This window comes from Mesoplodon bidens, assembly GCF_964165515.1.
Source record: "Mesoplodon bidens genome assembly, chromosome: 5".
NCBI lineage: Eukaryota > Metazoa > Chordata > Mammalia > Artiodactyla > Ziphiidae > Mesoplodon > Mesoplodon bidens.
The window spans coordinates 106,590,776-106,616,695 of record NC_138161.1 but is presented as its reverse complement, the minus strand read 5'-3'; the positions used below and the strand labels follow the sequence as shown (position 1 = coordinate 106,616,695).

The window sequence follows — 25,920 nt, the reverse complement described above, 5'->3', positions numbered from 1 at the left end:
AAGTAATTGTTTTTTAACTTTATGATCTATTCATATATATATTTATATCAGAATACTGATTTTTAAGCACTTACAGAACACTTTCATTTGACAGATGTTATATAATTTTACCAAAACTCTAACCCTAAGTCAAAGATTTCTTCAAGGATAATAAATACCTTGCAAAAAATGTTTCCAGGGATTGGATCAGGGAGGGATGAACAGGCAGAGCACAGAGGATTTACAGGGCAGTGAAAATACTCTGCATGATGCCATAATGATGGATACATTCATGTCATTATACATGTGTCCAATCCACAGAATGTATAACACCAACAGTGAACCATATTATGAACTACATATTTGAAGTGATTATGATGTGTCAATGTAAGTTCATCAATTGTTATATATGTACCACTTTGGTGTGGGATATTCATAATGGGGGAGATTATGCATGTGCGAGGGCAGCGTGCATATAGGAAATCTCTGTACATTCCTCTCAGTTTTGCTGTGAACTTTAAACTGCTCTAGAATATAAAGTATTAGGTGGCTGCACCTTTGGAACCATTGAGCATGTGCCAGAGGTTCATCTCCAAGGAGAGTCCACAGGGAAGTGGCCAGGTCATAGTCGAGGTGATAGAGCACCTGCAGCATCTAGCACTTATGGACTTGGGCAGCCAAGAAGCCTACGGCACAACTGGAGAAAGCTATTGCCTTTGTGGACCAGCTCCGCCATGGATAACGGACAGAGTGGAGCCCATGGTGTCAGTACTGGAGGACAGATGTCTATACTTGGGGTTCAACAATGTGGTGGAATGTACAGAAGAACTACTACAAATCTCCACATCAAGTTATGGAGGAGTATTCTGTGCCTTCCTCCCCATCCCAACCCTCCACCCCGAAAGTAATATTTCTTTACCGAAGATGGATGAACATGAGCCTATTTCACCCGGCTTAGTAGCTGTTCTGGGAAGGGGTACCCTGTTCACAAGTGGAACACATGAACAGGTGAAACAGGTGAAAGCACAAGGATAGTATTTTGATATTCTGAACACTAATGGTCCCAATTTTTTCAGTCACTTGAAAAAAAAATTGATGGTGAAGTATTTTTTTAGTAATTAACTCTTCTGAAGACAAAATTGGGAAAGATATAGCCAAAACAAGGCAAAGAATTCCTGATGCTAATGGAAATAAAGGATATTGCCAGTTTCCAAAGAAATAGATCGAGTATTTACTCTCAGGCTGTTCAGTATGGAAGATGTTATCCCCATTATCTCATACCCAAAAGGCTGTCTACCAAACTGCACGTAAGTGAATTTTTCTATTTATGTAACTGTTAGACTTTGCATCTGATCCCTATGTGACAACCTGAGTTGTCCTTTTTATTCTTTCTGTTCACCTAAGAAGCCTTTTATCTTTTTTTTTTTTTTTTTTCGGTACGCGGGCCTCTCACTGTTATGGCTTCTCCCGTTGCGGAGCACAGGCTCCGGACGCACAGGCTCAGCGGCCATGGCTCATGGGCCCAGCCACTCCGCAGCATGTGGGATCTTCCTGGACCGGGGCACAAACCCGTGGCCCCTGCATCGGCAGGCGGACTCTCAACCACTGCACCACCAGGGAAGCCCCCAGCCTTTTATCTTTAACAAACACACTTGAATTTTTTCCTGGGTACCCATTTTGTTCCCAGCAGAGGGAACCTTCTGCTAAGGTCTGAAGAGTGCTTAAAGTAGACTAAAGCTTGGAAACTCCCAACCTAGAACCATCCACCATCTCACAAAGTGATTATATGCAAAAAGGATACTAGACACACATATAGTTTCTCTTTCTGAAAAGAATTTATCATCAAAATAGCCCTGGGATAGCTAACAATACTCTATTATATATTAAAAATTTGCTACGAGCATAGATCTTATGTTAAGTGCTCTTACCAGATAAAAACAATAAAAAAGTAGGGGGGAAAACTTTGGGAGGTGATAGATATGTTCATAGCCTTCATAGCGGTCTTGGTTTCATGGGGGTATACTTAACCTCAAATTCATTCAGTTGTAAACATTAGATAAATACATCTTTTTACATATCAATTATACTTTAATAGTGTTCTTTAAAATAAAGTTGAAAAACAAATTTTCAGATATAATGAGGATAAAAATAAATTAAAATTCACCTTGATTTAAGAAAACAAATTTCAAAAACAGATTTAGTTTATGTTTACAAAAATAATTCTCGTAACGAAAAGATATTTTACTCTACAAAAACATTCAATATAGAATTTGTATAGACGTAACTTCAGATATCCCTGTTTAAACTGCATGGTTTGTGTAGAAATATTATTTAAAGCTCATATGATAGGAAATAGTTTATACTGAGAAAATATTCAGATTCTTTTCTACAAGTAATATGTTTGACTGGAGTTGAGAAGCTGCCAAGCTTTGTGAGGAAGGAGTAGCAAGCAGATGTAGCCAATTAATTATGTAAATGTCAAATCAAGCATCCATCTATAGGTGGAATAGATCAGGCAGAATAAAATGTCCTCTTAATTAGATAGAAAAGGACAGTCCCATTTGGAAGTGGCATATGTAGATACAGCTGTCTTTCTGAGTGAATGGAATCAGAGCACCTAGCTGAATTTAAAAATGATGTTGTTTACACCTGTCTCAGGTTTAACACAAAGCATGCCCTCCTCATTTTCTGTGGATATCAGAATCAACTGCAGAAGAAAGTGTACAGAATAACTCAAAACTTAAATAATTCTTGAGAGTGTCTACAAACCTGAGGATATTTGATCCCAAAGAGTATTAATTGTGAAGAAAATATTTAACATATATTTCTGTAGACATCACTTTGTATGTTAAAATTTAGGCACTTTATCATGAAGTTATCAAAAAATAATTTTTACTATGAAACATTACATTACAGGTAGGATTGAGTCCACCAGGTACTCCTTGCATCCCATTGCCCTCCTTTTCAAAAGGTCTTAAATAGGCTTTATGTTGCATGTGTCAGTACCATTCACAGTCGCATACATTTACCTCCTATATTTTGCTTTCACTGAGAAAAATTGTACTATTTTGTATGCTTTCAGCTTTATATAAATGCTATCATGCCATGCACATTTTTTGCAACTTGTTTCTTTGCCATGATCTTATGTTCTTTGAACTTCACCTTTGTTGGTATATGTAAATTGAGATCATTTTTTTTTAATTGCCCTGTAGTATATCACATTATGGATATATTATAATTTATTCATCCATTCAGCTGTTGATGAACATTCAGATGATTTTCTAGCATGATACAACAATGTTCTCTTCTGTTTCTGTCTTTTTAATCACATGCATATTTCTCTGGAAATGTTTTCAGGTCTCTAAATTTACTAGAAATTGTTAAATTTATCTGAATGTATTTACCAGTATATGCTCCATCAAAGGAATTATCATTTGTTTAGTTTCATTCTTAACTGAATATATTACTGTTAGTTTTTTTTTTTTTTTTTTTTTTTTTTTTTTTTTTTTTTTTTCTTTTTGCGGTATGCGGGCCTCTCACTGTTGTGGCCTCTCCCGTTGCGGAGCACAGGCTCCGGATGCGCAGGCCCAGCGGCCATGGCTCACGGGCCCAGCCGCTCCGCGGCATATGGGATCCTCCCAGACCGGGGCACGAACCCGTATCCCCTGCATCGGCAGGCGGACTCTCAACCACTGCGCCACCAGGGAGGCCCTACTGTTAGGTTTTATATGTATGCATGATATAGCTAAAATGTTATCTTGGTAAGTATAAATTATTCTAGGAAGCATGAGCGTCTTTCCATATTACTTGACCAATTAGTTATTTCCTGAAATGAACTTTAACCATACTTTCTTAGATTGTCCTCTTCTTTCTTCTAGATTTCTAATATATAAATGTACTCTGGGTAAAACGTAGAGTGGCAAAAAAATCTAACAGATTTGCAGGAATAATATACAGAAGTTTGCAAATCTTTAGTGACGAATGTGGTAAAACCTTTTAAAAATACAATTAATAAAACCAAAATATATGGAAAATATATGAAAGATTAAGCATCATACAAGTGACAATTTTCCACAGAGAAATCTATCAATTTAATATAATTCCAATCAAAATCAAAATAGTACTTTTTGATAATCTGATTCTGACATTCATATTAAATATAAAGAATCAAAAAAGAGCAAGGAACATTTTGCAGAAGAAAAACAAGCTAGAAGGTATATCAGCCACATGTGAGCATCACTCTAGATTCCCTGTGCCTCCCGGGCTTTTGTCTCATCCAGCTCTGAGGCATCTGCATCTCACCACATATGTGCTCCAACTGGACCATGCCTCAGCTCATACATTTGCTGCATCCTTTTTGCCTCCTGCCTTAGAGTTTCCCTGTCCACACCAAGTCATAGGACTCTGCTCAGCCTCAAAACTCAGACAACATGAACGGTCATGAGAATAAATGACTCATGAATAAATCAAGTCTCTTTCCCCCCCTGCATGGGCTGTCGGAGATTCAATGTATACGGCTTATTTGAAGACAGTCCAGCAATCAGTTACACTAAAGAGCTCACCCTCCTAGCCTTCCCTCACTCCACTTGTCCCTCATTTCTCCTCCCAGGAATGCACTCCCTAATAAAGTTGTAGTACATAAGCTTTCTTAGGCTCTGCTTCTTGGGAAATGCAGAATAAGGCGGATAAATTTACCTATAAGATAGCCAAGGTTACCATAAAGCTGTGGTTATTAAGACAATTTGACATTGGTACAGGGGATGACAAATGGACCAAAGGGACAGACTAGAGTGACTCATAACAAATTCACACATACAAAGGAACAATAACTGACATAGGGACATTATAAATTACTGGGGAAAAGATATACGACCCAACAAATTGTGATAAAGCAATTGTTTACTATTATTGACCTAAAACAAAAAGACTGCTAGTCATTTCTTCTTCAAAAATGAGCTTAGGACTTCTCTGGTGGTGCAGTGGTTAAGAATCCGCCTGCCAATGCAGGGGACACGGGTTCAGGCCCTGGTCCCAGAATATCCACATGCCGCAGAGCAACTAAGCCCCTGTGCCACAACTACTGAGCCTGCGCTCTAAAGTCCACGTGCCACAACTATTGAAGCTCATGCGCTTAGAGCCCGTGCTCCACAACAAAGAGAAGCCACCGTAATGAGAAGCTCAAGCACTGCAACGAAGACCCAGTGCAGCCAAAAATTAATTAATTAATGAATTTTTTTTAAAAAAAAAGCTTATTCAGGAAAGAATTGCAATTCAGGGTCTGCAACCATGGTGAGCCATGTACAAAACAGAGAGGAGAATTATTTTACTGAGGGGAAAAGGAAGTCAGGAGGGCTATAGTAAACAAAGACTCCATGGTTTTTAATTGGCTAAGTTGGGCCTGTCTCAAGGTCTTGCCAAGCAAGAAGAGGGAATATTTTCCTCCTTGTTGGGCTCTGCTATCATGGTAGGGCATGAGAGCTTTCCTTTCTGCCTCTAGGCCCTATTGATATACATCATCTCAACTAATACTCAAAACAATCTTATTTAAGGGTAATGTAGATGGGCAAACTGTGATTCAGTAATTTTTCAATAGTCATGATGCTAATAAGTGTGAAAACTAGAATTCAAACATAAGTCTGTTGTATCCAAGGCCAAATATAATAGGAGACAAACCTTTGTTATCCATCATGTGGTAGTTTATTTGAAATGTAAGAGAAAATATAGAGCATCACAAAACGGCCTGACTATACCTGTAAACCTATAAAGTCGTGGCAAATGTTTTTCTTTTAAATTAATTAGCTTATTAAGTATATTTACAGCATCATTCAAGTCTTACATATATATTTTTATCAAAACTTTTTAGAAACACGGGTATTAGTTTTGTATACAAAATATACATAGCAAGTACGGTAACAAGAACCAGACTGCTGGCCAGACATTTGCCTAATCTCTGTTCGTTGACAAGAATAAGTTTTCCATTTCTACACTATGTGTTCTGGCCAGGACCTTGTTAGTTTACCCTGTGAAGTAAGGGGGCTAGACTAGATAACTTATGTTATCACTCTTAACCTACAGGCAGACAGCAACGTATAAAGGAGGGAGATAGTATAACAAATCAGACAGAAGGAACTGGTAATCAAAAACTGATTCACAGTCAACTGGCTCTACATATGTAAAAACTATTTCCTATATTACACTGTACACAACATATGTTCCAGAGTAAAACCTTGAAAAGTAAGCCTTAATATTTTAGAAAAAGAATATTTTCTAACATCTCAGTATAGGAAGGAATTTTTGAAAACAGGAATTGGAAAGTATAAAACATAAAGAAAAAGGTAGCTTTGACTACATTAAAATTAAATATGTAAATATATGAATATATTAAATGTCACTTAGAAAACCTTAAAGTATTGATATATTAAATGCATATGTAAATTTATTAATATTCATAACATGTTATGGATATCTATTGTAGTAGATATTAATATTTTACACAAAAATATTGGAAAAAATGTCAGAGATTGGGAGATTATACTAGTATCAGTAAGTAAGAGGCACAAAAAAGCCAATGCAGAAGGGGAGATATTTTTCATAGAGTTTAAAAAACAACTAGAAATTTCCACATAAGATTTTTTTCTTAACAAAAGATAAAAAACAATTACTCTGCTTAATAGGTATGAGGTTTCCTTTTGGAAGGAATAATATGTTTTGGAATTAGAGATAGTTGTTGCCCAACATTGTGAATGTGCTAAACACCACTGAATTGTTCACTTTAATATGGTTAATTTTATGTTACATAAAGATTTTTTGACCAGAAAATTCAAAGGTATTAGATGAAGAAAATCTTGTTAATTTGATCCCTGAAACTATTATTCTCTTAAATTAAATTCTACCTTAAGAATAGGAATAATTTGATTGTAAGTTTAAATATAGGATATAATCATTTTAATGTACTAAATATGGAATGAAAATTGATGATTCTAAAATCCTGACAAGATCAAGGACAGAAAAAGTTAGAACATAGTGCCTTTTGCCAGATGTCTGGCACACTAAGCCAGACTGTTGTTTGAGAAAATATTATGTACTCTGTAGGAAATGTTTGATTTCCACTGAGACAAGGTTAGATGGCTACACAAGTGGCTTATTCATTCCCTGGTGGCTGCATGTTCACGGTCTAAAAGTTGTTACCATTTTCTCCTCTTCTACTTCTTTTTCTTTCCTTTTATCACCAAGTTACCCTACTCCCTAAACCACAGTTAAGCACACAGATAATCCCATTATCTCATTTCCCCCTCCTCTAGCCCACTAACTGATGTAGAAGGAAATCAGATCGGATTGTTCAGGAGGATTGGACTGGACATCCCATAACACAATGGTTAGTGCAGATGCTTGGGTGCTCAACTCTTGGGCTTCCAATGATAGCTGATGAGAGACTGATGTGGGCTCCCCACTTCAATTATATAACTTTGGAGATGTAACTTAAATATCGTACAACTCAGTTGCCTGATTTGTATAATGAGAGTGATGATAGTAATAGTACCTACTTCCAAGGTTATTGATATATTGTAAAAAAAAAAAAGGTTAATATAAAGCACTTGGAAAAGTTTTGTCACATGGTAAGGACACAATACATTTTAGCTATTGTAATGTCATTATTAATACAGCCTCAAAGCAAAGCACCTTGACTATTAGGGCACCAAATTCTGCTCATATTAAGTCTAATACTTTCTGAATTTTTGAATCAGTACAGTTTTAAAAGAAGAATCTGCACCACCAGGAATCACACACACACACACATACACACACAAAATAACTGATTGTAATTTTCTGAGTATTTCATAGTATATAGTTGTGGGAGTTAGTTAAAGGTATAAGTAAGGCTGCTATCTTTGTGTCTGGTGCTGGAGACTGAAGTGGTAGAGGGAAGCAAAACAGGTCATACATTTGTTACACTGGGAAGCGTGCTGCAGGGGCTGGCTCACCTTGTTAGTGTGGGGCAACAGATAGGAAACTGTTACTGCAGTTTCCACTAAATCCTCCTTCAGTTTCTCTGATATCTGTCTCAGGTGCCGTTTACCAACCTGACAAAGAACAACCACATAACTCAAGTTGTATGCTTGTTGGTGGTTAGACACCAGTGCAGGTCTCAGTCCATTGTGGATCCAGTTACTCCTCATGGACTTAATATCACTCTCACTATTGCACATCCATCTTCCATCTCTATCTTATGCAAAATATCTTTTGTTGTCTCCACTAACTTGGAACTCTTCAGTAAAGGGAATTCTTGAAAATGCAGTCCCAGTTTAGTTAAAATAAGAGAATACAAATCCACCACAGTCCACCCCTTGTCAAGTTGGCATCCATTTGCACCTCATTTAACCATACTGAACTTAATTTCCAAATAAAGACAAGAGCAAAACTATGTTTGCACCTAACACAATGCAACTATCCTTCACAAAACCAAAAACATGAGAATCCTCTCCCCCAAAGAGTCTACGAATTCCTTAATCTATTTTGAGGTGATATTTATTCCTCTTCTAGCTGAGTCACATTCCCCCTTTCATATTCTGAAATGTAAATGCTAAGATATAAAGGTAACTACTATAAATACATTTTATCACAGATAGTAGGGAAATGGGAGAGGTGAAGAGAAAAAATTGTTAATATATACATAAATCTACTCATATCAAAGTGAAGAAATATGCATGACTAATATAGTTCACATTTCTACAACTGGCCACATAGTCATAACTGGTATTTATAGCTACCTTTTCCCACTACCTGTTCTATGTTCCTGTTATCCTCAGCAAGCACCTCATCTGGTCATGGTTACTTTCTGGATAGGTTGTCCCACACCTTCATTCCTGAAAGTTCTGGACCATTAGCACACCTGCCTATATTGGGCCATTAAAGCTTTTCCATTGACTTTAATCACAGGATATGCAATTATGGAAAGACATCCCAAGGGATATCCCTGGGTTATTACAGACATATTCCTCTTTATCTACCTCTTGTAGTAGGAACATATAAAATTTTAAACACACACATGGCCATATATATAATTTTGTAATATACATATTGTATACATATATGTATATATGTATGTACATATACAATCAAACAAAGGATTTAGTGTAGGAATTTGATCTAATGCCATTGTGGGAGTTGGTTAAACAGTCAGTGTAAGATTGTTGTGATTCAGCCAGAATTCCACAGAGCAGGCAGTATGGAAGGGGAGATGGGTATGAAGTTGATGAGAACACGAACAAGTTGGAACCCACAGATACAAGCTGGAACCCATAAGGACAAAGGTCTTGATCTCATATCAGCCTCTCACCATCTCCAAGCATCCCCTCTGCAGGACATGCTGATGACCTTCAACCTGGAGATAAACATTCACCATGGCCTAGCAGTCAAAGAAAAAAAAAAGGATGATCCAGGTGAACTACACTAACTAAGGATTAGGCATAGAAAGGAATTCTGAAAAACATAGTTACAGCCCACTTAAATTGGTACAGTACAAATCCATCATGCATTCTAAGGCAGGCAAAAAAAAAAAGTCATTCTGCCTTAGAATGTAAGAGATTTCTAATCTTTTAGAATTCACCCCTAGTTTTTTTTTTCTTCTTCTTCCAAAATCAGAGAAAGATGGAGAATGCTTTTCTAGAAGTCGAAGTTCTGCATTCCAGAATCAGTTTTGTAGCTTGGAAATTGTGATATATGTTAATTTATTTAACAACGGTAAGGCTCTGCTTGCCCCCTTGTAATTAGGACAAGTAAATCCAGCCTCTCCTCACTCACTGATTTGTTGATATAAGTAAATGAGGTAATGGATGTTGATATATTCTCTAACTAATAAAGAATAATGTACACACAAGTAACAGAATTATTAAATCTGTTTTCATTTTTGTGAACCACAAAGACAGATGATGTCACAGAAATACAGAGATTATAACTGATATTACGTGGCCTCAGCCCAGGTCCTTATGACATTTTTCCAGCATTTCAACGAGCTGCCTGATTTACTTGTGAGGAATTTACTTTGCATGTGGCCAACAGCAGTAAATGAAATCCATTATAGCCCGATGTAGGTGGTTAATTTGTTTGAACTGTCATTTAGCTGGGCCTTCGATATCTTCCTAATGATCTCCCTGCTGCAATACAGTGTAGCTCTTACATGTTACCTGTCACCAAAACATCTGTTTTCAAAGATGCTATTTGCTTTTATTTTATGAGTTAGTATCTTTCCACACTTTAATGAAAAACACACGATATATATAAAAATTCTAGAAGAAAATGTATGGGGTAAGTGCCTTCACATCAGTCTTGGCAATGAATTTTTGGATTTGACACCAAAAACAAAGGCACAAAAGCAAAAATAAACAAGTGGGACTACATCAAACTAAAAGGCTTCTGCAAATAAAGAAACGTCTCAGCAAAATGAAAAGGCAACCCATGGAATGAGAAAAAATATTTGCAAATAATATATCTGATAAAGAGTTAATATCCAAAATGTATAAAAGCTACACACAACTAAATAGCACAAAAAAAATCGGATTAAAATGGACAGAGAGGGACTTCCCTGGCGGTCCAGTGGTTGAGACTTCACTTTCCAATGTGGGGAGGGTGGCATGCAGACTCCATCCCTGACTGGGGGGCTGGGGTCCCACGTGCCTTGCAGCCAAAAGACCAAAAAAAAAAAAAAAATGGAGCAGGGACAATGTTGTGGCAAATTGAATAAAGACTTAAAAAAAAATGGTCCACATCAAAAAAAAATCTTTAAAAAGATGGACAGAGGAACCAAATAGACATTTTTCCAAATATGACATACAAATGGTCAAACAAGTACATGAAAAGGTGACCAGCATCACTGAAGATCAGGGAAATGCAAATCAAAACCACAATGAGTATCACCTCACACTTGCTATCATCAAAAAAAGCAGAGATAGATAAACAAGTGCTGGTCATAACGTGGAAAAAAGGGAACCCTTGGGCACTAATGGTGGGTAAGTAAATTGGTGCAGCTACCATGGAAAATAGTATGAAGGTTCCTCAAAAAATTAAAATTAGACTACCATATTATCCAGCAATTCCACTTCTAGATATATATCCAAAGGAAATTAAAATAGGATATTAAAGAGATATCTGTATTCCTGCATTCATTGCACCATTATTTGCAATAGCCAAGATATAGAAACAACTTAAGTGGCTGTCAACAGATGAGTAGATAAAGTTGTATATATATGTATATATATATATATGAATATATATATGAAATATACACATATATACATATTTAATATGTATGCATAGATTTTATATATACATAATAGAATATTATTTATACACGAGAAAGAAGGAAATACTTCCATTGGAGACAGCATGGATGGACCTTGACAGCATTATACTAAATGAAATTAACCAGACAGAAAAAGACAAATACTGTATTGTGTCACTGATATGTGGACTCTAAAAAAAAAAAGGCAAACTCAGAAGCAGAGAATAGAAAAGTGGATCCCCACGGGCTGGAGAGTAGAGGAAATAGGGAGAGTTTGGTAAAACGTACATCAGCTATAAGATGAATAAGGTCTGAGAATATAATGTATAACATGGTGACTGTAATTGATAACACTGTATTGTGTAATTGAAATTTGCTAAGAGAATAGAACTTAAACACCCTCACCAAAAAAAAAAACAAAACAGATAAATATTGATGGAGGTGTTAATTGACTAGACGAGGGGAATTCTTTCACAAATTAAAAAAAAAGTGTGTACATGCACACACAAACACACACACAACATATAGGGCACTAGTTTAAGCACTGTGGATGAAGTTCAGTGTGGGGGTGATGGCTGAAATGAGAAGATACAAAGAGGGGAAAATAATTTTCTGCCTATAACATCTCAGAGTCTAGTAAAAAAAAAAGTACACAATACCACAAATGAGATAAGAGAAATAAATTGCTATTGGAGTCAAAAGAATGGAGGTTTTGGTTCAAGGGCCATTAGGACAAATGACATCATGAAGAAAGATACATTTGAACTGGACCTAGAAGGATGTTCAGAATTTCATTCTGTAGAGGTGGGGTATGTGTGTGTTGGAGATATGACATAGGGCAAAGGGGAGAGGAAAGGCTACATGTGGAAGAAAAGCTTGTCATAAGCATGGTGAGTATGGAATAGGATAATTTAAGTACATGGTTTGTGTATGTTGCAGATAGTGGAGGACTGCAAATGCCCATCTACTCAGCTAGAACTCTCCAATGAGCAAAAGTGAGTCATGTGAACAGGGCTAATGATACAATCAGAGCAGTGCTTAGAGGATTGTGTTGTTCCCAAAGTAAGGGGAACTACTTGGCTTGTAATAGTGCCTGTACAGGGGAAAAGTCTCACCAAGGGTGAAGATCGTGGTCGAAAAAAAGAATGGGTGTGAGTTGCAGGCAACAGAGAGTAAAATTAAAAACATCGTATTGCATCAGATCTCTGTCCTTTTAAAATCATTACCTGTTCCTGTCTGAAATGAGATATATTTCCTTGAGGAAAAAAAGTAAGGTGTCATAATTATTCCTTGCAGCAGCATCTTTTTGAAATATTACTGCTGAAAAAATATTTAAAACAACCATGAAATAATTAGGATTCTGTTAATCCCCATGACCCTTGCCCCCATCATTTTAAGCTCTGAAGGATTTGCATTTGGAGGATCACTTCATGATACAGAGGTAATAGATGAATGCAGCTTTATTCTGGAAATGGCTTCAGGTTATCCACAGGTGATCTGGAACAACAGCTCACCTCTCTGGCTAAGAGTAAACATTATGTCATATTTGAAATGATTCACAATATCTTCTCCTAAAAACACAGTTAAGCCACCATCCAAAACTGTGCCCACTGTCATGCACCATCACCTAAGTTTTTCTGTCTGACACCAACCTAATACAGCACAAGAACTGGCCAGAAGCCAGCTTTCTATCTTAACAATCATCACTTGTTTTCCCATTTCAACTTTATCCTTATAATTTCCCAGACGTCTCATGCTGTTTTAATTATGCATCCTTCTATAGTTTTACACATGCCACATATTTTTCTCCTTGCGTAGAGTACTGTATCCCCCCACTCAATCTGCCTGAACAATTATTATTCTTCCTCAGGAATTCAAGGTAAATACTGTTTATTCTAGTACATCTTTGACTCAATCAAAATCTCCTGAGACATATTTAGAACGTTATTCACTCCCTTATCTGTTAAAACTGTATCATGTGCATACTTCCAGTGTTACACTTAGCGACACATTGACTTATTATCAGTTCATAGATACCCCTCAGAAGTATATACTATTCCATAGTCTGCATTTTATGCAATAGCCTATCTCTAGCCATATTTTATTGCCCTACCCTTGTTTATCCTTCACCTTATCTTTTTTACCTGCTTATAACTCATAATGCTTTATAGTATGTAAACTTTTGTAGGTTACATTAAATCATTTTTGGTGCAAAAGGAGATATATATTAATGAATAAAAGTGTGAATAAACAAAGAAATAATCTTTCCTACTGTTCTGTTCAATCCTTTCAGCAGCCACTGTCTTTTGGTGACTTTTGATGTCCCAGAAGTAGCAGAATAGATGGTATATGGCAAGTGCTCGATCAATTTGAGTCAAAAATGAAACTGTAGGGCTTCCCTGGTGGCGCAATGGTTGAGGGTCCGCCTGCCAATGCAGGGGACACGGGTTCGTGTCCCGGTCTGGGAAGATCCCGCGTGCCGCGGAGTGGCTGGGTCCGTGAGCCATGGCCGCTGAGCCTTGCGCGTCCGGAGCCTGTGCTCCACAGCGGGAGAGGCCACAGCAGTGAGAGGCCCGCGTACCACAAAAAAAAAAAAAAAAAAAAAAAAATGAAACTGTAACTTTTCTTTCAGAGCTACTTTTGAGCACTTTGAAATAAACTAGCATTTATATCTTAGTGTATGCATTACAGAAGCAAGCACAGCATTTACATCTTAAATGATACATTTGTTGAAAGAAAATGTACGTGCTTTTAAATGTGAATAAAATGTTCTGGTTATGTAGATAAGATTTTTCAAGTGTTCTTCCCAGTGGCATCAAATATACCAACTTAGATATTCTGTATAATAAGTATATTATAGATCCTCATGTAGAAAAAAGGGTGAAAAATATGAGTAGTATTTTTTGCTAATGTAAACTCATCACCTCCTGCCTTAACATCACTTGCCTGTGCTCTGTTGATCTCGTGTCTCCATTCCTTTGCCATGAAAAGGAGGAAAAAAACTTTAATTTTTAAAAAAGATACATATGTATGTATGCAAAATAAGCAGAACACTGAAGTCAGATAAAGGGTGTTATTTGTTTGGATTTTTTGTTTTGTTTTTAATTGACTGCTTGGCTTCAATAAGTTGTATTGATTTTTTTAATAACTGGTTACTTGTGCAAATATATCTGAATAACTAAAGAGTGCATACCAATACAAATGTGTACTGGAACTTTAAGGTAGGTGGTAGATTGGATATTCATTATGATGGTATAATTACCTCATGCATAGTTTTAAATAAAATAATTATTCTTAAGGGACCTGTATTTAGTTAATTAATTCAACAAATAATTATTGAAAACCTGCTCTATGCCAGGCCCCTGTCGTAGGCTCTGAGGATAGAGCAGTGAACAAAACAGGTGAAATCCCTGCTCTCATTAAACTCATATTCTAGTGAAGTAGATAATCTACAAGTAAATGCAAAATGCACTGTGAGTAACAATGATATGAAAAACACATCACTACAAGGAAACTGTCGTGCTCAGGTCAGCTGGCAAAAACAAAAAAAAAATTATCTGAAGATGTAACAAAAGAGCAGAGCAAAGGAACATCTGGGGGAAGAGCTTTCCTGACACAGGAAATAGCACGTGAAAAGGTTTTCATATTGTTTTACTATAGGTTCTTTACAAACTATCTCAACTCACTTATATGATAAAAATTATCGAAAGAGTTGGTGCACACAGACAACATCCTCAATTCTAGTCAGAATCTTAATGTTTTGATCGTAGAAGAAGCCACTGCTTTTTACTAGGTTTTTGTTTGTTTGTTTTCTCTTGTTTTGCTGTGTTTTTGTTTGTTTTATTGTTGTTCTGAAAGTTCCCAATGAGATAACTGTTAATACCAATAATATTGTATTGTTAACAAGAGCTTTGAAAATAATAAATGCTTCCCTTTTGGCATCTTGCTCACTTATGGTTAGTTGCCATCATCTTGAACAATATAACAACCTAAAGTCAAAGTGTAGATAGAATGAAATAACAAAGTATAAAAGAATTGAATGTGATATGATGAAAGAGTTAGTGTTGTCCCAAAATCCTGGTTATTTGAAAGTCCTAAATGAGCAAGTATTTTCTTAAACAAAAGGTGAAATCAGTTAGCAGAAGTCAAACCATAAGCTGTATACCAAGATAAGCCTCCTGCCTCCAAACTCTAGTAAGCCTCATCTTTAATTATTGATTTTAAGGCTAAATAGTGTTTCATTATTTATAATGATGATTATCACAATGTTAAAACAATGGAGAAATTGAAAGTTGCTTCTTTGGTGGAAAAATATACAAGATTGAAACAAGCAAACAAACAAACAAACAAAAACCTGTCACAGTATTAGGACAAACTGGAAACAAAATTGTTTCAGAGATTGATGACATGTCATGACAGGCTTGAAATATCTATCTTATTCCTTTAAATTTATATTTTGATGATCCACTTAAGCAAGGGACATATTAAAGTCTATTAACCTCAATCATTTTGTCCTCTAAGTAACCTTGGATAGTACAAGAACAACTTTAAAATTGAATGGATTTCTTTCTGTATTATGAGATTTGATATTTGACCTTTTATGTTTTTTACAGAAATGCTGAATTACTCTAAAAGTGGTTTGATATGCCATTATATCAGTCATAAAATATTTCTTCCTGTAACATCCCTTTTGCCCTTTCTTTCATCATTAGTGTATATTTTATACTTTTCATTCAATGCCTGAGATCATTTCCATGGAGAGACATTCCTAGATCATTTGTGAAATTGAAATACTATACCCAGGACAAACACACTCATAAGGAAAACATTTAAAAGCCTGAAACATCCTTTTATATATCTTCCCTAGGTTAGGGATACAGACATAAATGATGGAGGAGATAGAAAGGGAAAGGTATTAGGGGCAGAGAGAAAACCTTGCTGAGACCTATTGACCCCAGAGGACAGTGAGAAGAGAGGCATGTTCGGGCAGGCACAGATCAGCTGCAGGACAGTGTAAGAAGCCAGAGGTCAAAGCAGGCAAGGGACAGCACAGGCAGATGTGAACCTTCTCTCTATGTCTCACCAACTTAATAATGGTTATGGCTCCACCTTAGCTTGAAAAGTAATTTTAAATGTTTGCTTTACAAGAAAGTAAGCAACTATTCCTACCTCCTCTGTTTCTACACTAGCAGCTACTTCTGGAAGCAGGAGATCAAGTTATAGGCCTTGAAAGCTAGCTATCATATGTTATAAGAGGCAAGAAAATCAGTTTCCTAATTAGTATTACAAGGAACAAATGCAGATGGTTTAAATTAAGGCAAAGGGGAAGAAAAAAGTATGACTGAAAAATCCTGTGTATGTACAGACAAAAGCTGTAGAACAAGGATCAGAAATTCAAGGTATAACTGGGCACAGTAAAGTCACATTATCATGAGATTGATTGGCCAGGTGAACAGAAGAGCACATACTTCATTGAAAGCTTCAGGTGATACTTCATTGCAGAGACAGGGAAGAAGTAAAACTGTCATTCTCTGCAGATGACATGATACTATATATAGAAAACCCTAAAGTCTACACCCTCCCCCCAAAAATTATTAGAGCTAATAAACAAATTCAATAAAGTTGAAGGATATAAGACTAATATACAGAAATCAGTTGCTTTTTCTGTACACTAATAGTGAACTACCAGAAAGAGAACTTAAAGAAATAATTTCATTTACAATTACATCAAAAAAATAAAATACCTAGGAATAAACTTAATCAAGGAGGTGATAGACCAATACTTGGAAAACTATAAAAGATTAATGAAATCATACAAAGAAATGGAAAGATACCTGGTGTTCTTGGATTGGGAGAATTAACACTGTTAAAATGTCCATACTACCCAAAGCAATCTACAGATTTAATGAAATCTCTATGACACTTTTTCACAGAACTAGAACAAATAATCCTAAAATTTATATTGAGCCACAAAGACCTTGAATTGTCAAAGCAATCTTGAGAAAAAAGAACAAGTAAGGAGATATCATACTTCTTGACTTCAGACTATACTACAAAGGTAGAGTAATCAAAACAGCATGGTACTGCCACAAAAACAGACACATAGGTCAATGGAACAGAATATAAAGCCCAGAAATAAACCCATGCACTTATGGTCAATTAATCTATGACCAAAGAGGGAAGAATATATAATGGAGAAAAGACAATCTCTTCAATAAATGGTGTTGGGGAAACTGGATAGCCTCATGCACAAGAATGAGATAAGAATATTTCCTCTCACCGTATACAAAAATAAGCTCAAAATGGGTTAAAGACTTAAATTTAAGACAGGAAACCATAAAATTCCTAGAAGAGAACATAAGCAGAACACTCTTTGACACAAATTGTAGCAATATATTTTTGGATCTGTCTCCTGTATATATTTGGATCTGTCTCGTAATGCAAAAGAAATAAAATCAAAAATAAACAAATGGGACATAATTAAACTAAAAAGCTTTTGCACAGCAAAGGAAACCATCAACAAAATGAAAAGAGAACCTACTGAATGGGAGAAAAATTTGCAAATAATATGACTGATAAGGGCTTAATATCCAAAGTATATAAAGAGCTCATACAACACAATATAAATTTTTTTTAAATGGGCAGAAGACCTGAATAGACATTTTTTCCAAAGAAGATATATACATGGCCAACAGGTGCATGAAAAGATGTTCAACACCACGAATTACCAGAGAAATGAAAATCAAAACCACAATGAGATATCACGTCACTCCTGTCAGAATGTCTATCATCAAAAAGTCTACAAATAACAAATGTTGGTGAAGATGTGGAGAAAATGGAACTCGATTACACTGTTGGTGAGAGTTTAAACTGATGCAGTCACCACAGAAAACAGTATGGAGGTTTTTCAAAAAGCTAAAAATAGAGCTATCATATGGTCCAGCAGTTCCACTGCGGGGTATATATCTGAAGAAGATGAAAACATTAATCTGAAAAGATACATGCACCCCAATGTTCATAGCAGCATTATTTACAATAGCCAAGATATGGAAGCAACCTAAGTGCCTATCAACAGATGAATGCATAAAGATGTGGGGCGTGTGTGTGTGTGTGTGTGTGTGTACGTGTGTGTATATATATATATATATATATATATATATATATATATATAAATAAATAAATATATAATATGCAATGGAATATTAGCCATAAAAAGAATGAAATTCTGCCATTTGCAACAATGTGGATGGATGTATTATGCTTAGTAAAATCACTCTAACAGAGAACGACAAATATGCTGTTATCACTTATATGTGGAATCTAAAAAAATAAAACAGACAAATGTATGTAACAAAACAAAAACAGACTCAGAGATACAGAGAACAAACTAGTTGTTACCTGTGAGGAGATGGAAGGGGGGAGGGGCGAAATAGGGGTATGGGATTAAAAGACACAAACTACTATGTATAAAATAAATAAGCAAAAAGAATATATTCTACAGCACAGGGAAATATAGCCATTATTTTGTAATAATTTTAAATGGAGTATAATATCTAAAAACATTGAATCACTATGTTGTACACCTGAAATTAATATATTGTAAATCAATTACACTTCAATTAAAAAATTGTATCTTTTTAATGTATACTTTTTGTTGTTTTTGTTTTTTATTGATGTATAGTTACTGTATAATATTATACAAATTACAGGTGTGCAATTCACAATATTTAAAGGTTATACACCATTTACAGTTATTATAAAATATTGGCTATATTCCCCATGTTGTACAATATATCCTTGTAACTTATTTAATGTATACACTTTTTTTTTTTTTTTTTTTTTTTTTTTTTGGCGGTATGCGGGCCTCTCACTGTTGTGGTCTCTCCCGTTGCGGAGCACAGGCTCCAGATGCACAGGCTCAGCAGCCATGGCTCATGGGCTCAGCCGCTCCGTGGCACGCGGTATCCTCCCGGACCGGGACATGAACCAGTGTCCCCTGCATCGGCAGGCGGACTCTCAACCACTGTGCCACCAGGGAAGCCCAATGTATACACTTTTGATGAGTTTGGACACATGCATATATATCTGTGATACCATCACCACAATCAAGGTAATAAACATATCAGTCATCTCCAAAATATTTGTGTCCCCTTGCTGCTGTTACTTCTTTTTTGGTAAGAGCAGTTAATATAAGATCTACCCTCGGGCCTCCCTGGTGGCGCAGTGGTTGAGAGTCCGCCTGCGGATGCAGGGGATACGGGTTCGTGCCCCGGTCTGGGAGGATCCCATATGCCGCGGAGCGGCTGGGCCCGTGAGCCATGGCCACTGGGCCTGCGCGTCCGGAGCCTGTGCTCCGCAACGGGAGAGGCCACGACAGTGAGAGGCCCGCATACCGCAAAAAGAAAAAAAAAAAAAAAAAAAGATCTACCCTCTTAACAAGTTTTTGGGTTTTTTTGTTTGTTTGTTTTGTTTTTTTGCAGTACGCGGGCCTTTCACTGCTGTGGCCTCTCCCGTTGCGGAACACAGGCTCCGGATGCGCAGGCTCAGCGGCCATGGCTCACAGGCCCAGCCGCTCCGCAGTATGTGGGATCTTCCCGTACCGGGGCACAAACCCGCGTCCCCTGCATCGGCAGGCGGACTCTCAAACACTGCGCCACCAGGGAAGCCCCTCTTAACAAGTTTTTAAGTGCATAACACCATATTGTTAACCATAGGCAAAATGTTGCACAGCAGATATCTTGAGCTTATTTATTTTGTATAACTGTAGCTTTATACCCATTGAAAAACTCCCCATTTCTTTCTTCCCCTCATCCACTGGCAACCACTCTTCTATTTTCTGCTTCTATTAATTTGACTGTTTTAGATACCTCATATAACTGGAATCATGCAGTATTTGTCCTTCTGTAACGACTTTCCCCTTTAACATAATTTCTTCTGTATCTATCCTTGTTGTTGCAAATGATAGGATTTCCTTCCTTTTTAAGGCTAAACAACATTCCATTGTATGTATATACCACATTTTCTTTATCTATTCATCAGTTGATAGACCTTTGTTTCCATATACCTTAGCAGTTGTGAAAAACGCTACAATGAATATGAAATAGCAAGTGTTGGCAAGGATGTGGACAAATTGGAAACTTTGTCATTGTTGAGGGAATGTAAAATGGAGCAGCCACTATAGAAAAACACTATGGAGTTTCCTCAAAAGATTAAAAGTAGAACTACCTTATGATCTAGTACTCCCACTCCTGCATATATGTCCAAAAGACTTGAATCAGGATCTTGAAGGAATATCTGCATACGCATGTTCAAGAATTCCAATTTTTTTAACTATTGACATTTAATTCAAATCAGTTTAATGTGTTAGGTAACCAAAATAAAATGTATTTGATGGTCACATATGACGATGTTTATGACTTCTGAATTAGAGCCATGTGAAAACAACCTAATTGCAATGCTCTATGTAAATGCAAACTGACTGCTGACCTAAGCTGTGCAAGATAAACATAAAGATAACTTAAGAAAGCATTTAGAAAATGTTCCAATATTTGGACTGACTGGCAGCTAAAATAGTTTCTGTTACACATGGGTGCACTAGATTTAGTCAATTCAGAATGCTTGTTTTGAAAAGCAGCTATTTTTATATATGGGCAGATTTTGCATGCTGGTTATATATATATATATATATATATATATATATATATATATATATATATATATATATATAATGAAATTCTACCATTTATATGTGAATATAGCATTAATAATATATAGTACTAATATAATAATAATAATACTATATAATAATGGAAGTCATGTGTGTGTGTGTGTGTGTGTGTGTGTTTGAAGCATTGAATTTGAAGTTAGGATGCCTGAGATAGAGTCAAAGTGAATGCTTCACAGCTATGAAACCTTAGGCAAGTTACTTCATTTGTTTAATCCTGAATGTACTCCTTGATGAATAGAACAATAATACCTATTATTGTCTAGCAGGATTACTATAATGATCAAATTACATTAGAGGTAAGAGTGTTTTGTCAAATGCAATAATGTTTTAAATAGCCCTCAACATTTGGTAAATTCATTCTTGCATTTTTTTCAGACAATTTACTCTTAAAACAAAGAAGAAAGTATGACTGGTGCTGGCATAACTTATCAGTCATAGCTACAAACCACAGCAAGTAGCACAATGCACTATAACTTAACCTTACCAAATTATCAGTGTGAAAGTTAGCTGGCTGTGTTTGCCAACAAAATTTATTTGCTTACTGAAATGAATAAACTAGCAGGAGAATTCACTGATGGGGCTTAGAATACCTTTGTCTAATGTGAATCAGAAATAACATCCTACAAATCAGCCATCCTTTATATAAGGTTCTTAAACATAAAATACAGCCTCCAGTGACACAATATTACACAATTATCTTAGTTGAGTAACCTCTTTCCAAAGGAGGAAACTCGTCATGAGGTTTATAAAATACTCATTATTCAAGGACATCAACATGGTCAGCCAACTCCAGAACAGTCATAGCAACAGAGAAGAAGCTTTGCTAGCCTTGGGCATCATGGGCATTTGACTTTCTATCCCTCACAGCTCATTGAGTGTGACACCATAATAAAACTTAGAACTTTATCCAAGGATGTATAAATAGTCTTTATTGATATGAGATCAGACCTCAATATGAAGTAAGTCAGTATTTGCAAATTTCATCTTTTCACATTAGCAAGGATTAAGATGGAATTACCAGTTGCAGAAAGGTCATGAAAACTGTATATTTAATCCCAGTTAAACTACATTTAAACTGTTCTGTGACCTTAGACAATTTAACTGCCATTTCCTCACTTTAGTGTCCTTCTGTATAATATTAAAGGGTTAGACTAGGTAATCTCTAAAGTCTCATAAAGTTCCAATATTCTGTTTATATGAGCTCACCAGGTATTTCACTTTGGAGTTGGAGAACAAAGAGTTGATAGCAAGTATGCACCGGAGCCAGGAACATAGTCAGTAATGAATAAATATCTATTATTATTATTCCACTTTGTCTCATTGTTTTCTTTCTCTCAGGCATTCTGAAATAACCACTGCTTAAAAATGTTTCTATATCATTTCTCTTAGGTAAGATGTTGTTAAGCTCAAAATTAAGCTTAGTCACTTTTCTGAATTAGAAAGTGGAAAAACAGTGTATATAATTAATTTGTTTCATTTAACCTTGGGTATACTTTACATATAAATTTCAGGGAGAAAAATATGTTCAAAACCTTCAATGCACGTGTGAAAGTGTATCTCTGTAGAACTATTTAAAGAAATGTTCAGATGGCAAAGACCCTTACAAAGCATCAAGCCCATACCCTGGTCTTTGTAGAAATAACTCAACAATATCCAAGACTGCAGAGTCAGGTAGTAACTTATGACATAATCAGCAGGAGTGGTGTGATTTCTGATTTAAACTGAAACTTATCTTAAACAATGTTCTGCAGGAGGACATAGTTTGAAAATAACAAATCTCTTATTGATTTATGTATCTAGTTCCCTATGTGGGAGAATTGACAGCTTGTCAAAAATAGTACGCTGTTACTCTAAAGAACTAAAATGTACATGGCTACCTTGTCCTGCACCTTTCAAAAATACTTAAGAATTTAGGTTTAAAATTCTACCTAATGTATGGTTAAGATTGCTTATCAATCATAATTATTTATTGAATATATTTTACTTTTCTAAAATGGTCTGGTAGTGGGAGGGGTCAAGTCCTGCCCATAATGGGTAAGGAGCATCAGCCAATAAATGATATGGAGTTGGGAGTATGGGAACAATCCATTAAAGATAAAATATAGCAATGTCATAAAGGATAGACTAACTCTGCAAAAAAGCCAGAGGCTAGGAGACCAGTTAGGAGGCTCTTACAGAAATTTCGGTACAAAGTAAAGGTGGTCCAAAATGAGACTAGAAAAAATTGACAAAATATAGTATTTTTCAGAGAAACACTTCTGGCATTCAATTGTAGAACTGCTGCAAAGGGTAGAGAAGACCATCAAAAGTTTATTCCAAGGGAAATAAAATAAAGAGGAACCAAATTGTGATAGGTGTTGGGACAGTAGTGATGAAAGGGTTAGGGGTATGGAGTTTGAATCTTAATGTGGCAGATATAAAAATAGAATATAGAAGAGAATTTGAATATGATGAATACATTTGGGAACTATTACCTTGAAATCATACAAATAGACATATTCTACATGAAAATAAGTATGGTGTGGTTTGTAATATTTTCTTAAGGTTACAGATATTTGGAGAATGTAATTAACGGTATAGATCTTGTTCCCAGGTAAAAGAAATATAATACTAAAATATAAATAATTTTGCACATAATTTCAGGAGATACTCAGGCTCTGAATACAGCAAAGACAGTTGGGGAATGGGTTATGTTTTTCCTTATCTGTTCAGCACACATAATACAAATTTGCTCTTGTTAATCCATGTCTGAATAATGATTTCAACTTTTTATTATTAATGACACAGTAACATCCCATAACCCTAAAAATAATACCATCTTGGGTTGTATAAAAAATAAAGTAAGTTTGGATCAGGACAGGATTTTTTTTTCAACTTTTCTCGTCTCTGATTTTCTCCCAAATGATTAAACCCTAAACAAACATTTAGAAATCTGAGTGCCAGTATCCAGCACCTGTATGCTTGTGAGCAATGATTACAGAAAATAAAGAATTGGACAACATGAATGCCATTTATCATCACTCCTGAGGTTCTGGATATAATTTACCTTTAATGATTGACATTTACATTGTACATTTCAGTTTACTGCAAAATAGTCATGTGTATTATGTCCTTATAACAACCATATAAATAGATGTCAGTTTTTTTTCCAGTTGACAAACCATGAAACTGAGAGGCCCATAAATGAGTCAGTAATAGAGCCAGGGCCAAATTCTCTGCGTCCCAAGGCATACGTGACTTCACTGGTCCCTCCCTGCCCAGTCCTGTCCTGCTAATTCAAACACCACTTTCTTTTCTCTATTCTACAGTAATTTTACATGTATCATCTCAGTCACATCTGTGGCCATGTGTTTACTACAATGCAGACTTGTAAGAGACCACTGAACTAAGCCCACTGACTTAACAAAATAATGGATTCAACCCTCTGTTGGCCTATTTATTCCTCAACAGTTTTTATGTTAGAAAAATTTCTGTTTTGTTTCTTCACCCCCAAACCAAAACCCCTAGACAACTGGTCTTCTCTTCATTAATGAACTACACACAGGCTGTTCAATTTTGATAGATTTGACAATGGAATATCATGTTCACCTTGTTCTATAAACAGCTATGGGAACATATGTATATGTATAACTGATTAAATTTGTTATAAAGCAAAAAATAAAAAAAATAAAAAAATAAAAAATAATAAAATAAAATATAAACAGCTGTAGAGGCCTAAGTATCTGGCCAGGGATAGAAGAGAGAGAAATTCCTAAATCCTTCCAGGTCAGTGATTCTAACTTTGCTGAATATTAGAATAACCTTAGGAGATTTGAAAAATACTGATGCCCAGGCCCTCCCCCCAGAGAGTCACGTTTAATTGGTCTGGAATGCTGCCTAGGCACTGGGAGTTTTAAAACCTCCCTGAGTGATTCTAATATCAGCCAGGGTTGAGAAACACTAACTTAAGACATAACCTAGAGCAGTTCTCCTCGATATTGGTCACACATTAGAATTTCCTGGGGGACTTTTAAAAATACTGTTGCCAAGACTCCATCCAAGATCCAATGAAATCAGATGCTCTGTAAGTAAGGTCCAGGCATTGGTAGCTTTTCAAGCTCCACAGATGATACTGCTGTCTTATCAAGTTTCAGGCTAATTGCTCTAAAATCCTTATCATTCAATATGTGGTCTATAGCAAAAAATCAAAATCAAAAACAAAACAAAACAAAACAAAACAAACCCTAGCACCTGAAAGCTTGACAGAACTGAAGAATTTCAGGCTTCACCGACACACCAAATCAAAATCTGTATCTTAACAAGACCACATGTAATTACCATGCACACTAAAGTATGAGCTGCTCTGTTCTGGATTGCTTTTCTAAACACCCGAGGGCAGTGTTGGCTCTCCCCACGTCTCCCATTTCTTCTTATTTGACTCTCTTCTCAAGTTCCATGTGAAAATGTACTACTGACTAGGGTCACTGAGGTAAGTTGCTTGCCATGTATGCTTAATTGCCATAGTACAAAAATGATTACTTATATCTTATTATCATCAAATTGTTTTCTACTAAACTAACTCCTGAGCTTGAAATTCAGGAACCTTCATAATCTAAACTGATTTAATCACTTTCTTTCCAACCTTTCACCATCTATTCCCACCCTCCCCTCCACCCAAATATAGACTGCTGTGCTCTACCAAGCATAAGCCACACCTTCTAGCTTCCTACCTGTGTATCCATATCTACTTAATATGCTTTCCTTCCATCTTCAAATATATCCTTTAAAGCTCAGTTAATGCCATTGCTCCATGAAGATTTCTCTGATTCTGCCCCATTCCCAGGTGGTAATAATCTCTCTTAGCACAAAATAGTCATAGCAGCTTACCTGTACCTCTATTGTGGCCCATTTTATAATCCTCATGTCAGTTTTCCAGACTTTTTAATATTCTCTATTA

At 36.0% G+C, this 25,920-nt stretch overlaps 1 protein-coding gene across 1 annotated transcript; it reads left to right on the top strand.

Annotated features, from left to right (window-relative positions):
- Nucleotides 1-552: 552 nt before the first annotated feature.
- On the top strand, nt 553-1,014 carry LOC308617962 (glutamyl-tRNA(Gln) amidotransferase subunit C, mitochondrial-like; the record flags this gene model as incomplete). The annotated part of the gene is made up of 1 exon (XM_081235355.1): nt 553-1,014. The coding sequence occupies one exon, from the start codon at nt 553-555 to the stop codon at nt 1,012-1,014; it is 462 nt and encodes a 153-aa protein (XP_081091481.1).
- Between the last annotated feature and the right edge of the window lie 24,906 nt (nt 1,015-25,920).